Source organism: Narcine bancroftii, chromosome 9 (genome assembly GCF_036971445.1).
Source record: "Narcine bancroftii isolate sNarBan1 chromosome 9, sNarBan1.hap1, whole genome shotgun sequence".
Lineage (NCBI taxonomy): Eukaryota > Metazoa > Chordata > Chondrichthyes > Torpediniformes > Narcinidae > Narcine > Narcine bancroftii.
In genome coordinates this window covers 59,286,470-59,300,272 of record NC_091477.1, presented here as the reverse complement: position 1 = coordinate 59,300,272, position 13,803 = coordinate 59,286,470, and the positions used below count along the sequence as shown (strand labels likewise).

General features: G+C 41.8%; 1 protein-coding gene across 1 annotated transcript in view; it reads right to left on the bottom strand.

The window, feature by feature from the left end:
- Positions 1 to 13,803, bottom strand: part of LOC138743686 (AT-rich interactive domain-containing protein 5B) — a 175,532-nt gene that overhangs the window by 115,965 nt on the left and 45,764 nt on the right. Inside the window, exon 3 of the mRNA XM_069899278.1 lies at positions 4,892 to 5,111. Coding sequence (XP_069755379.1) covers positions 4,892 to 5,111 — 220 coding nt within the window. The remainder of the gene's footprint in view (positions 1 to 4,891; positions 5,112 to 13,803) is intronic.

The following is a 13,803-nucleotide window of genomic DNA, read 5'->3' as shown; positions in this document are numbered from 1 at the left end:
CTGGGCTCATTCTTCTTTTCTTTGGCTTGGCTTCACGGACGAAGATTTATGGAGGGGTAATGTCCACGTCAGCTGCAGGCTCGTTTGTGGCTGACATGTCCAATGCGGGACAGGCAGACGCGGTTGCAGCGGTTGCAAGGGAAAATTGGTTGGTTGGGGTTGGGTGTTGGGTTTTTCCTCCTTTGTCTTTTGTCAGTGAGGTGGGCTCTGCGGTCTTCTTCAAAGGAGGTTGCTGCCCGCCGAACTGTGAGGTGCCAAGATGCACGGTTTGAGGCGATATCAGCCCACTGCATTATAAACCCCAAGCTATATTACAACTGGGGAGATGTCTTCAATATTTCTATTGAGCAGGTCAAGGGGGCAAGGGTTCCCTTTGTCCCCAGCTCTGTTCATAATAGCCATTGTGCCATTGGTGGAAACCATTCAGCTGGATCCAGACATAAAGGGGTTTAAGGTGGGCCAGGTGGAACACAAAATCAACCTGTTTGCTGGCGATGTGACGGACCCCAGGGAGAGGGGGGTGGGTCATTGACCAGACTAAAGACCACACTGGAAGATTATGGAAAGGTTTCAGGGTACAAGATAAATTTGGATAAAGGGGGAGATAATGCCTTTGATGAACAGGGATAATGGTTAGTACCAACAAGGATGTCAATTCAAATGGCCGGAAGAAGGCAGGAAATATCTGGGGATTAAAGTAGATAAAGATTTACACACTTGTACAAACTCCATTATCTCCTTTTGCTCCGGAAGATTGAGGATGACCTGGTTCGTTGGAGGACTCTGCCCATAACACTAATGGGCAGAGTCAACTGTGTCAGAATGAAGGTGATGCCAAGACTCCAACATCTTTCAGATTGTTGCTCATTCCATCGCCTCAGGGATTTATATTTATTTTAAATTTTTTTTATTTTTAAAGTCCTCAACAAGTGCGTCAGAAGATTCCTGTGGAATGGGAAAGCGGCTAGAATCTCCATGGTAAAGTTGGTATGCGACTACAACTTGGGGGTTTAAAATTCCTCAATTTTAAAAAGTATTTCTGGGCAGTCCAGATGAGGTTCATCTTTTCACTCTTTGAGTGAGGGTCTCCCGCCCCCACCATAGGCACAAATTGAACTGCACTTGGTAGGCGAAGAATTAGCTGAAGAATTTATATACAACTGGGACACCAAATTACTCTCAAAGAAAATGGAATCGGAGAGCCCCATCCTAAAGCATGTAATCCAGACATGGAAAAGAGTAAAACAATATCCCCCAAAACACCCTTGACCCAGAATAAGTTAATACCTTTGACTCTGGGTAATAAAATCCTGGACACTTGGTGCCAAAAATGGATCAGGTGTATCGAGGATTGTTACAAAAAGGGGCAGTTTATGTCATTTGAGCAGTTGAGAAACAAATACGATTTGTCTAACAGAACATTCTTCTGCTCTTTGCAAATAAGATCTTTCTTAAGGGAAAAATTGGGACCCTACCAAGATGTAGTAACATGGAGATTCTAATCGACAGAGGAATGTTTGTACATTTATCTCTAAGATGTATTACATATTCTAAAGCACGAGCTTACACAGGTTGAGGGAGAGATGGGAGTCGGACTTGGGAACAACAATCAATGAAGAGTGGTGGAAAGAGCTGTGTCTGGACAGTGTGTCGGGGATCATCAATGCCAGATAAGGGTTGGTGCAGTATAATTTCTTGCACCAGTTGTACCTCACACCACAAAAATTACACAAATCAAAGCCCGAAATTTCAGCTATGTGCATTAGGTGTGATGTGGAGGTGGGAACTTTTGTCCACTCCATCTGGCTATGTACAAAGATGAGACCTTTCTGGGGGACTCTGGAAAAAAATTACTGAAGTGGAATTTCCACAGGATCCGGAGTTGTACCTTCTGGGAAATATTGGGGACATGAGTTTTAGATTGACCAAAGATCAAATTCCATTTGTGAAGGTCGTCTCGTCGGTAGCCAGGAAGTGTGTAGCGTTTTCATGTAAGTCAGACTCCCAACTAAATACCACTCGATCGAATATGGAAATGGAGAACTGCATCCCCTGGAGAAAATCATGTCCAATCTAAGGAAGAAACATAACACATTCGCTGGAGTGTGGAACCTTACTTGTGATATATCAGCACTCAGATAGATTAGTTCCACCCCACGAAATAGTTACTGCAACAATCTGTCCCCGGAGGAAAAGGAGTACGACAAGTGAAACAGGACACAGGGCAGACAATGGGTTTTTTTCTTTTTAGTTGTTCTGATTTTTATTTTTGAGTCACTTTTTTTTCATGTTTTAATCTTTGTTTCTTTGTCATCGTCATTCCTAGGTTTTTTTCTTTTCTCTGTTTTGATTTTTGCCAGGATTGACGGCCCCATTGATGTCTGTATGTTAAATTGTTTGTGCGGGTCGGGGGGGGGGGGGCGATAAATACAGTCTCTGTATAAATACAGGAACATTGGAAAGATTGAATGGTTTGTTGAGTTTGGTGAGTCCATGAAAATCATAAATAAGATATTCCAAAAAAAAGATGAAGGGTGGATAGATGGGTCAGTTCATTTGCAGAGGACATGAACATTGGAGGAGTTGTGGATGGAGCTGAAGGTTACAAGAGGATATCAACAGGATACAGAGTTAGGGAGAAAAGTGACAGATGATTTCAATCCAGATAAGTGTGAGCTGATGCATTTTGGGGTCCAAATGCACAGGTTGGTAGGACAGTTAAGAAGGCCTTTGAGATGTTAGGCTTTAATAATGGGGAATTAAACTCTAGAATCAAGAGGTCATGTTGTAACTCTACAAACTTCTGGTGAGATCACACTTAAGAGTATTGTGTTCAGTTCTGGTCACCACTATTGGAATGATGTGGAAGCTGTGGAGATTTACCAGGATGTTGTCTGGATTGGAAAACAAATCTTACGAGGCAAGGTTAACAGAGCTGGGACTTTTCCCTTTGGAGCACAGAGGATAAGAGAAGACTTAGAGGTCTACAAGATTCTGAGAGGCATAGATAAGATGGACAGGAATAGCAAACACCAGGGGACATCTTTACAAAGTGAAGGGAGGGAAGTTTAGGGGAGACATCAGTGTTCAGGTTCTTTTTATACCAAGAGTTGTGGATGTCTGGAATCCCTTGCTGGACATTGTGTTGGAGGCTGGAAGCTTAGGGGCATTTAAGAGATTCTTAGGCACATGGATGTAAGAAAAATAGAGGGTTGTGAAGTAAGAAGGCTGTAGTACTTTTTTTTTGGTTGGAATATATAGATTAGCACAACATCCAGGGCTCAAGGGCATGACTGTGCTATAGAGATCTATAACAATTTGTATTACTTTCCCAAATTGACACAGAGTGTGTGATATGGTTGGTCTCCGCAGCAGACTGGGTCATGCTCTTTGGGATCGCGAAGAATGAGAGGTGATCCTAGTAAAGTATACAGAATTCTTCTGGGTTGATAGGATAGATGCCAGAATGAAGTTCTCCTTTACTGGGTTATCCAAAAATCAAGGGGGGCTGTCTCAATGTAAGGAATCTGCCAATCAGGATTGAGATGAGAAGCCTTTCCTATGGAAATGTCTGTCCATTAGATTGATGGAGGGTCAGAGTCTGAACATATTTTATACATTTTTAGATATCAAGGGAATCAAGGGATATGGAGTTAGTGCAGGAAAGTAGACTTCTTGATTAGTGGAGCAAGTGCAAAGAGCCAAATCACATTATGTTCTTGAGCTTGTTTTACGCATGGTATTAGCTTTGGTCAGTGCAGCTTGAGAAAAAGTCATTCATCTTGGAACATCACAACCACTGGAGGACAAGAGCTGACAAGTAGTTCAGTGAAATTTTCTTATAACCACTCTCAAAAATAGGAAATCCACATTGTCAACTTTCAACTGGTTCATTAAGTTCAGCCAGACAAAACAAAGGGCAGTTTCAGAAAACTGAAAAACCTTGTAAAACCAATTCCATGCCCCAATTGCTTGAACAGTGTTCCATTCAAGGAACTGGGTCTACTGCATTACTCATGCCTAACCACCAGACTTCCCAAGAAACAATATGGAATTGGTTAACACAGCCTCCCTATCTGCTGGGGGACCAATTTTCAGGGCAAGTTGAACTAATTTAATTGGGGGTTCTAGTTTAAGGACCGAAAATTCTTCATTTTATGATGAAACTGCCAAAGTCTACCTTCAAAGTTTCCCACTGGTTTCCCTGCAGGGCCCCAATAGACAAGTTATTGTCTTTCCCTGCAGAACTAAAAAAAATTAGCACCTCATTAATCCTCAGAATTGACACAGGGTCAATTGCAATCACCTCAGTTAACATCAAACCCCAAAGTAATAGCCACAGGATTTTATGATCTATTCTGGAAATAAAAAAATGTGACCCAAGTTACCAATCAGTCTCCTTGGCAAAATACTTAATTTAACTTTTTTTTAAAAATCATAGTTTAGTATAAATAACAGTAACATTCAAGGTGGATCACTGCTCAAATTCTCAACTGCATTCCAAATAAATAAAAGGTGAGCCCGATGCTATGGGCAGAGGGCCCATTTCCACGCTGTTTCACTCCATCTGGGCATACGAGCCAGGCTGCCCAAGTCAGAGCTATGTTCACACTCACTCAGAGGGAAAACATTCCTGTCAAATTGATCATATTTTGACCGACAGCCTTATTAGGTAAAAACTCCGAGTACCCGGTGCTCATTCCTGATGTTAAAGAAACTGGATTCTGCTTGGCCAAATAGTCAAGCTTTAACTGACTTCAGTAAAAAATGCAATGTAAGATTCAAAGGATTTAAACAGAGAATGGGAAGAGAGAATTCTCACATGGATGGTTAAGATTTCACTCTGCTTTTTCATACATTTGGTTCATGCACTATCTAGAAGGCTCCTTACCTGAACTTGCACATTCATTTCCAACATTATTTGAGGTGAGGTGGCAGTCTAATGGTGGGCTGATGGTCAGTTCAGCATCCTCTTTGCTGCTGTCCAGGTTCAAAGTGTTGGGTTTGGATTCCTGTGTGTTTATATCCCACTGTGAAGTCTCAGTACAGACCCATTTCGCTAGATCTTGCAGCCGAATAATTACCTTTTTCGAGACGGCAATGACCTCATCCTATCACAAGAGAAAGTAAAACACTCAATCTTTGCTGAGTTTCAACTGGATATGCATTAAAAAGTAAAAGGACTTCCAGAACACTCTGCCCCCTCTTCCACTCCTGACAAACTCTTCTTGAAATGTGCTAAACTTTGTGCACAGTGAAATGATGTCAGCAGTAAAATGATCAGCCGGATATTTGTTGAAGGAATAGAACTGACCAAAAACCTGCAAAATAATGTCTGAAATAAGAACCTCACATGAAGGGTGGCACCTCCAACAATTAATTGCACTTTCAACAGTCTTGGAAGTTACAGCCTTGATTGAATCACGTGTTTCTCAGCTTCCAGATCTAACATCATTGAACCGGCATTAGTAACTGGATATTCAATCAGGAAAAAGTCCAATGTACCAACCTTAGCTGTTCCTAAGGTTTCACCACATATGTAATGTGAAGCCAATTGTGTTCCTTGCTAAAAGACCGGTATCTTCTAATGCTAGAGAAACTTGATTCTGCTTGGCCTCTTTTGGCTCACTGCAATGGCGATAATGTACACAGAGTCAACCGGTCTCATTCACAGCCCACACCACTGCAAAATATAAAACATCCTGGGCATTTGTGGGTTTTTTAAATCACTATCCATTCATTCTCGTCACAAATGTCAGTCGCAAACGTATGAACTCACCAACTCGTTGCAAGATATTTTATTCATACTCAATATATCTCTAGTAACAGTCACAAAATAAAATCCATAGTTCATTAAAAAAGAATTTGCGATCACAGAGCAATAATTTTTTTTTAAGTTCTAAAACATCTTTTCCTTTACACATCCTGGACCATGAGCTGAAGAGTGTTCAACTGCATCATGAGATTAGGGGAAATCCTGTCCAGATTTTTGATTATTTCATCATAAGAAACGTAAAATGTCTTTTCTATTGTTTTGTGGAACTTGGGTGCATGTCCTACCTTGGTTTGTTCTTCCAGAATGCCACACCTCACACTTGTCTGCATTAAATTCCATCTGTCATTTCTTATTTTTCCAGATCGCTCTGCAACCTTTGAAAACCTTCCTTGCTTCCTTGCGTTTTTATGCTGCAGCGCCTGGGACCCAGGAGCGTTTAGTGGGCCAAAGGTGCTGGGGGGGGGGGGGGGGGGGGGGAGTAAAAATTAAAAATTGACCCAGTATATCGCCAACATGGCAATTTAAAGGGGATCCCGCGGTAGGTGACGCATCACGCAAACTATCGGTGATCTGTCTCCCCCGTCCCCTCCAGCAGCTGTTAGTCACCCCCCCCATCGTCAATAATGCTCCCCTCCACCCTGTGGCAGCCAACCCCCCTTGCCCCCGAGGCAGCCGACCCCTCTGCCCCCCACCGATCACGGCGACCCTTCTGACCCCTCCCACGGAAGCAACCTCTTCCCCAATGTCAGCGACCTCACTCCCCCCAATTGTGCCCCCCGTGACAGCAACCCCTCTCTCCCCCTCCCCCAATTACAGCAGACACTTCAGTCGGAGATTCCCTGAGACGCCACTGCACAAGCGCTGACATCACAGGAGTAACTGGGTCAGCCATTTTAGTTTTCAAGGCGCCGATGGACATGATCTAGGTAAGTTTAACTGGGTTCCCTAACTACCTCCAAGGTAGGGCAGGTACCCAGTTGATTTTGGAGCCCATTGACCAGGCTTCTGAACTATCCTGACTTACCTCCCAAGTGGGACCTTGTCAAAGGTTGTACTAACGTCCAACATAGCTTGGAATTTATTTTTTAAACAACAGAACAACATGAGCTATCCTCTACTCCTTCGGTACCTCACATGTGGCTCAGGATATTTTAAATATTCCTACAAGAGTTCCTGCAATTTGATAGCACTAGATAAATTAACAGAATGGTACAAACAAGGAGGCTTACAACTACCAAACTTTAAGAATTATTATAGACCACCACAATTAAGATACCTATCAGATTTTTATCAAACAAGGGAAAAACCAGATTGGACCAGATTAGAACTAGATAAAATAGGGGAGAAGATACCTGAACATATTCTATATAAATGGGATGAAAAATTGGTGCAACATAGGAATTCACCAGTATTGCATCATCTGCTCAACATTTGGAAGAAGATTCACGTAGAAAGGAATAAAACAAATTACCAACTACCAAAACTAATATTGACGCAAAATCAACGAATCCCTTTCACAATAGATAACCTTTCCTTCAGAGAATGGGAGAGAAAAGGAATCAAAAGAATAGAAAATTGTTTTTCGGGAAATAAATTATTATCCTTTGAACAAATGAAGGATAAATATAATATAACTCACGATACAATGTTTGCATACCACCAACTGAAAACCTACTTGAAGGACAAATTGGGAAACAGTCTGAGGTTACCAGAAGGAAGCAATTTTGAATATGTGATTACAGACACAATGATAATTTAAAAATTTATAACAAACATGTACATCAAACTGCAAGAAAAAGAGAACGAGGATACAAACGGTAAACCTAAACAAAAATGGGAACAAGATCTAAACATAAAGATAAAGAATGAAACATGGGAAAAGCTATGCTCCGGAACTATGAGAAATACAATAAACACGAGGTTACGCATGATACAATATAACTGGATACACAGGCTATACATCACACCTCAAAAGTTAAATAAATGGGACCAACAGTATCAGACAGATGTTTTCACTGTAAAAAGGAAATGGGAACAACAATTCATGCAATCTGGACATGTGAGAAAGTGAAAAAATTTTGGGAAGATCTAAACCAGATAAAGAATTTGGACTCGATTTGGATGGAGCAGAAAAAAAGATTTGTTATGATAGCCCTAGCTGTAGCAAAAAAATGTATTATGTCAACCTGGAAATTATAAGACAACTTGAGAATACAACAATGGTACATAGAAATGAATAAATGTATTCCATTAGAAAAAATAACATATAATTTAAGAAATAACATCACAATATTCGAACAAATATGGGAGCCATACATGAAATACAATAGAGAAATCCTACCATGGACTTCCACCACCTAAAATGACAGAAGGAGAAGACAATGAAAAGAACTGACTCAGTACAATTTCTTGTTTATTTTTATTAAATGACAACATTGTTTAATGGGTTTAATGCATCTTATAGATTGAACTTCAAATAAATGGGAAAGGGGGTGAGGGAGGGAGGGAAGGGAGGGGGGAAAAAAGGGGAGAAAATGACTGTATATATTCAAGAGAAAAAAATGTCTGTATGTATCTTGGTCAATATGGTTTATAGTGTGAAAAATTTTAAAAAATTAAAAAAAGAGTCCCTGCAATTTCTAAACTGGCCTCCTTCAAGGTCCAAGGGAATATCTTTTCAGGCCCTGGGGATTTATCCACCCTCATTTTCTTTAAGACACCAAGCACATTTTATTCAATTTAAGTGACCTCACTGTCTTTTTTACTCACTTCCCTTGATCCTGTGCCAGTTTCCTTAATAAATGCTGTTGCAAAAACCCATTTAAGACCTCCCCCATTTTTTCTATCTCCATACATAGCTGATCACTCCAATCTTCAAGGGGACCAATTTTGTCCCTTACTATCCTAAAATAACTGTAGAACCCCTTAGGATTTTCCTTCACATTATCTGCCAAAGCAACCTCATGTCTTCTATTAGTGGTACTGATTTTCTTCTCATATTTTTTGAGTTTTTATAATACTCAATCAACTCATTGAATGGTGTCACACCAACAACACTCAACATTAGCAAAACCAAGAGATGATTGTGGACTTCAGGAGGAAGTCAGGAGAACATGATCCAGTCCTCATCGAGTTGTCAGCCATTGAGAGGATCAAGAACTTCAAATGTGTTAACATCTCAGAGGATCTGTCCTGGAGCCTCCATGTCGAAGGCTAGCCCCTGGAGGTTTGGTATGTCACAGAAGACTCTTGAAAAGTTCTACAGGCCATGCTACCATAGGGAAAAATATACAGGAGGCTGAAGATGGGCACTCAGGGGTACAAGGACAGTTCCTTCCCCTTCGCCATCAGATTCTTAAGACACTGCCTTACCTTGAATTTTCTTGCACTATTTTTATTCATTTTGTAAGGTGGTTTGCATAAATGTTTGCACTGCAATGCTGTCACAAAACAATCAATTTTGTGATGCGTTCATGACAATAAATTCTAAATCTGACATGCCAATTCAGACTCTCCTCAAGTACCTCATTTGCTCCTTGTTGCCTATACCTGCTGTACACCTTTCTCTACTTCCAAACCTGATCCCCAATATCCCTCAAAAACCAAAGTTCCTTATGCCTTTTAACTTTGCCTTTAATCCTGACAGGAACATGCAAACTCTGTACTCTCAAAATGTCACCTTTGAAAGCCTTCCACGTACCTCTTATGTCCTTGCCAGAAAACAGCTTATCCCAATCCATGCATTCTATATCCTTTCTCGTTTCCTCAAAATGTAGCTTTTCTCCAATTTACCCAAGGCCCAGACCTATCCTTCTCCATAATTAACTTGAAACTAATGACATTATGATCACTGGCCCCAAAATGTTCCCTGACACATACTTCTGTCCTGTCTCATTTCCTAATAGGAGATTCAGTATTGCATTCTCTCTAGTTGGTGCCTCTACATATTGAATTAGAAAACTTTCCTGAATACTTTTGACAAACTCCAAGCCGTCCAAACCTTTTACAGTATGGGAGTCCCAGCCAATATGTGGAAAGTAAAAATCTCTTTTCACAACCTTGTGTTTCCTGCATCCGTCTGCTATCTCTCTACAGATTTGCTCCTCCAATTCTCGTTGACTATTGGGTGGTCCATAATGCAACCCTACAAGTGCAGTTATACCGTTCCCGTTTCTCAGCTCCACCCATATGGCCTCTGTAGAAAAGCCTTCTGGTCTATCCTGCCTGAGGACAGCTGTAATATATTACCTGACGAGCAACACCACTCCTCCCCCTTTCATCTCTCCCCTCTATCGCATTTGAAGCCCAAAACATTGAGCTGCCAATCCTGCCCCCAAGTTTCACTAAAAGCCACAATGTCATAATTCCATGAACCAATCTAAGCTCATCTGCCTTTCCTACAACACTTCTAACATTGAAATAGCTGCACCTGAGAACATTGCCCCTCAGAGTAGCATCAGCAAACCTTCCCGCAAAGATATTGGTCTCCCTCCAGTTCTGGTGCAAAGAGTCCCGTCGGAACAGGTCCCATCTTCCTTAGAACAGAGCCAACTCATTCCTTCCCTTCAATTGCCCTCCCAGCCTACTGCTCTGACTGCAAGTCATACTCTACGTGCGTCCACACCTTCCCCAAGCAGTTCCTCCCAAGTGAAGGAACATTTCACCTGTGAATCTGCAGGGAACGTGTACTGCATGCAGTGCTTCCGTTGTGACCTCCTCTATGTCGGAGAGACTGGGCAGAGACTGGGAGATTGTTCCATTGAGCACCTTCATTCTGTCTGCTGCAATAACATGAAACCCCTGCTGGTCATCCATTTGAACTCCATACACCATTCCTGCATCAACAAGTCTGTCCTTGGCCTTGTGCACCACCAAACCCACACTGGAGGAACAATACCTTGTACTCTCCAACCAGACGAGTGTAAACGACTTCCCTGGTTTCTGTTGATCCCCCTGCCCCCCCGCCCCCAGAGTCTCTCCTTCCCTATCCTTTTGTCTCCTTTCCTCCCAATCCCACCCGCTTTCCTCTCCATGCAACATTACCCAATATCCCCATCACCTCAGCAGTTTTTCTCTTCTACCTTCCCACCTGAATCTACCATGACCTATTAGATTATGCCATTCCCCTCCCACCTTTTATTCAGGTGCCTTGTCTGCCTTTTGCCCTGATGAAGGGCCCAGGCCCAAAACATGGGTTACCCATTATTTCTTGTCCTGCTGAGTTTCTCCACAACTTTGATGTGTGCACTTGACCCCAACATCTGCAGACTTCTTCTTTAACATCCTCAATCCAACACCATCTAAACATTGGCCCTTATACATTCTCTCAACTTCCCTGAAGGTAGGTATGTTTTTCATCTAGAAACAACCAAAGCTCCATATTCTAAATCACTTTCCCCGCCACAGTTTATACTTTCTTTATTACCAATGTGTCTATATTTAAGTCACTTGTTAAGCTCCTTGATCTTTCCAAATTTACTCAGTCAAACCCTTTCATACTTTCAAAATTGTCCAACACAGTTAGAAGATGACCAGGAAAACCAATGATTTCCCCAAAGCTGCAGATGGTTTCAGTGATAATCAATATGGTGAATGCTCAGTTCAACTCGCGCTCAGTTCTTTGTCACTGGAATATTTAGCCACACCACAAATACAGAAAAGGTGACAAACAGTCAGACAACATACTGTTTGGACAAATCCTTCTCCTCTGCCACCAACCAACTTTTTGCTCTCAGTTACTACCTAATGAACCAAATCTGAGTAATTAGTGACTCGGAACAGTATCACCTCTGAGTGACTTCCACGCACCTCACAGGCAGGGGAAAAAAAACAATTTTAGGACCCAATAGGAAGTACTCCAACCTTAATAACACAATGGAAAATAAATGAAAGCAGTGAAACAGCCATCAATCCAGATCTAACAATGGCAATGAATCAGCTAATTCAATTCACTCAAAGGGAACATTTCAATCCAGTTTTATCCAACACTGCCATTACTTGTCAAAGAAAAACATACCCAAGGGAAGAAATTAGAAATACCTTTCAGGCTCCAGCAAGCCCTTCCAAAACTAGAAAACCAGTCGGCAAGGGTTTCTCTTAGAATTTGTAGTGCGCATAAAAACATTCTAAGAAGTCTTCAAGGGCACAGTTTTATGAAGTGGCTATCTGAGCTCGATTTCACAAAGATATCTTTTATTTAAATCTATTCTAACTAGTTCTATTAATTTTTGAGGAACTCTACACATAATAAATGAATTGTATCAAGTCCAGCTTCTCATACAAATAAGCTTTTACTCAATATCTTTAGAAATGTTCCTACTGAGCAACGCCTGTCAGATCAGTGGATTACAGCTATTGTTAAAAGCTCTTGCTGCCATGGAAACCCTCCAGTCTTAACATTAAAACTGGGGCAAGTATGCAATGTCAGTTCTATGCATGAGGTAAGTGCTAATCTAATTGTGGGATTTAGTACTTCACACAATACACTCCTCCTCTGACCTACAAACATAAATTGGTATTTCTTTTAAACACTTTCTCCAAATGTACACCTTCTTGGCCCCTTCCTAGACTTGGGTGATCAAATCTCTTGTTTGCTGAGTTATTAATCACGAGAAATATCACTTGACTATACTCGAAAGCTTGCAGTCATTTCTCCACATTACCAGCTATAAAAGTGCATACTAATGCCATCAATGGTTGCTTCGATAGAGCCAGACTATATACTGTGTGATCTGTTTCAAAGGGATATGTCAATGGTGCAAGTTAGAAGTGAAATTCTGCACCAGGTGGATTACTCTACAACTTATCCCTCCGCCATCTCCCGTGGTATTTTTGTTGTTGCTTTGTCATTGCTTTCTCTTAAAACAGTGAGACTGAGGACAGTAAGCTCCCAGTTATCCGGAATTCAAGCAGCCAACAACCTCAAGCAACCAGCAAAAAAAAATGGGAAAATAACTGGGTTTAAATTTGGCGCACCTCACTGTTAGTTCTCCATTCACGCACCATGCAGTCTCAGGCAGCCGGAAAACTCTCTCATCCAGCATCTACCAATCCCTGTAGGTGCCAGGGTTTTACTGTATACCCTTTACATGGGTTTTATTGTATAGCCTTTTCCCAAATTAAATTTTAAAGGTTCTTAACTGTTAAATTTAGACATACAGCACGGTAACAGGTCCTTTCAGCCCACGAATCCATGCCACCCAATTAACCTACAACCCCCCAGAAGGTTTTGAATCAATAGCGATCATGGCATCTTCAGGATATTCTTTACATGAAGAACATACAATAGAACTGGAGGCAGTGACAGATTCCTTTGAGGAAGCCTCTTGGATGCAGTTCAGCGAAGCGTGCTAGTTTTTACCCTGGGGTTTCTGATGTTTCTAATTTCTGGAATTAGGGGAGAACTGCCAAGGCCAGCACCTTGTGCCCTTCACTAACTGCGAGTCCCTTTCACAAATGACTGTGGTCCAGGTGGTGAAGGTATGCTTTTAAATCTGTTGACCAAGGAGTTCAGTCCATTAAACAAAGCAACAATGAAGGAAAGGCAACACATCATTGTCAGTAGCCCCTTTTCCACTGGCACCTTGTCCCAGGAATCAAATGGGACAGGGACCGGGGAAAAAGAAAACTGTCAGCACGCTGGTGTGAAATGATGTCATTTTACGCCAGGGATTAACCACGTTGACCCCTACTCATATGACCCGGTGTCAGCTGATAAAAAAAGTGGAAAAAGGGCATCAGAAAGTCACCCGTTTTCAGTTGAAGGTAAAACACTCCATCCCCGGGGATTAGTTGTACCCCTATTAAGGGTGGATGCGCTGGATGGGTCACGTCTCCAGAATGGAGGACCATCGCCTTCCCAAGATCGTATTATATGGCGAGCTCTCCACTGGCCACCGTGACAGAGGTGCACCAAAGAAAAGGTACAAGGACTGCCTAAAGAAATCTCTTGGTGCCTGCCACATTGACCACCGCCAGTGGGCTGATAACGCCTCAAACCGTGCATCTTGGCGCCTCACAGTTTGGCG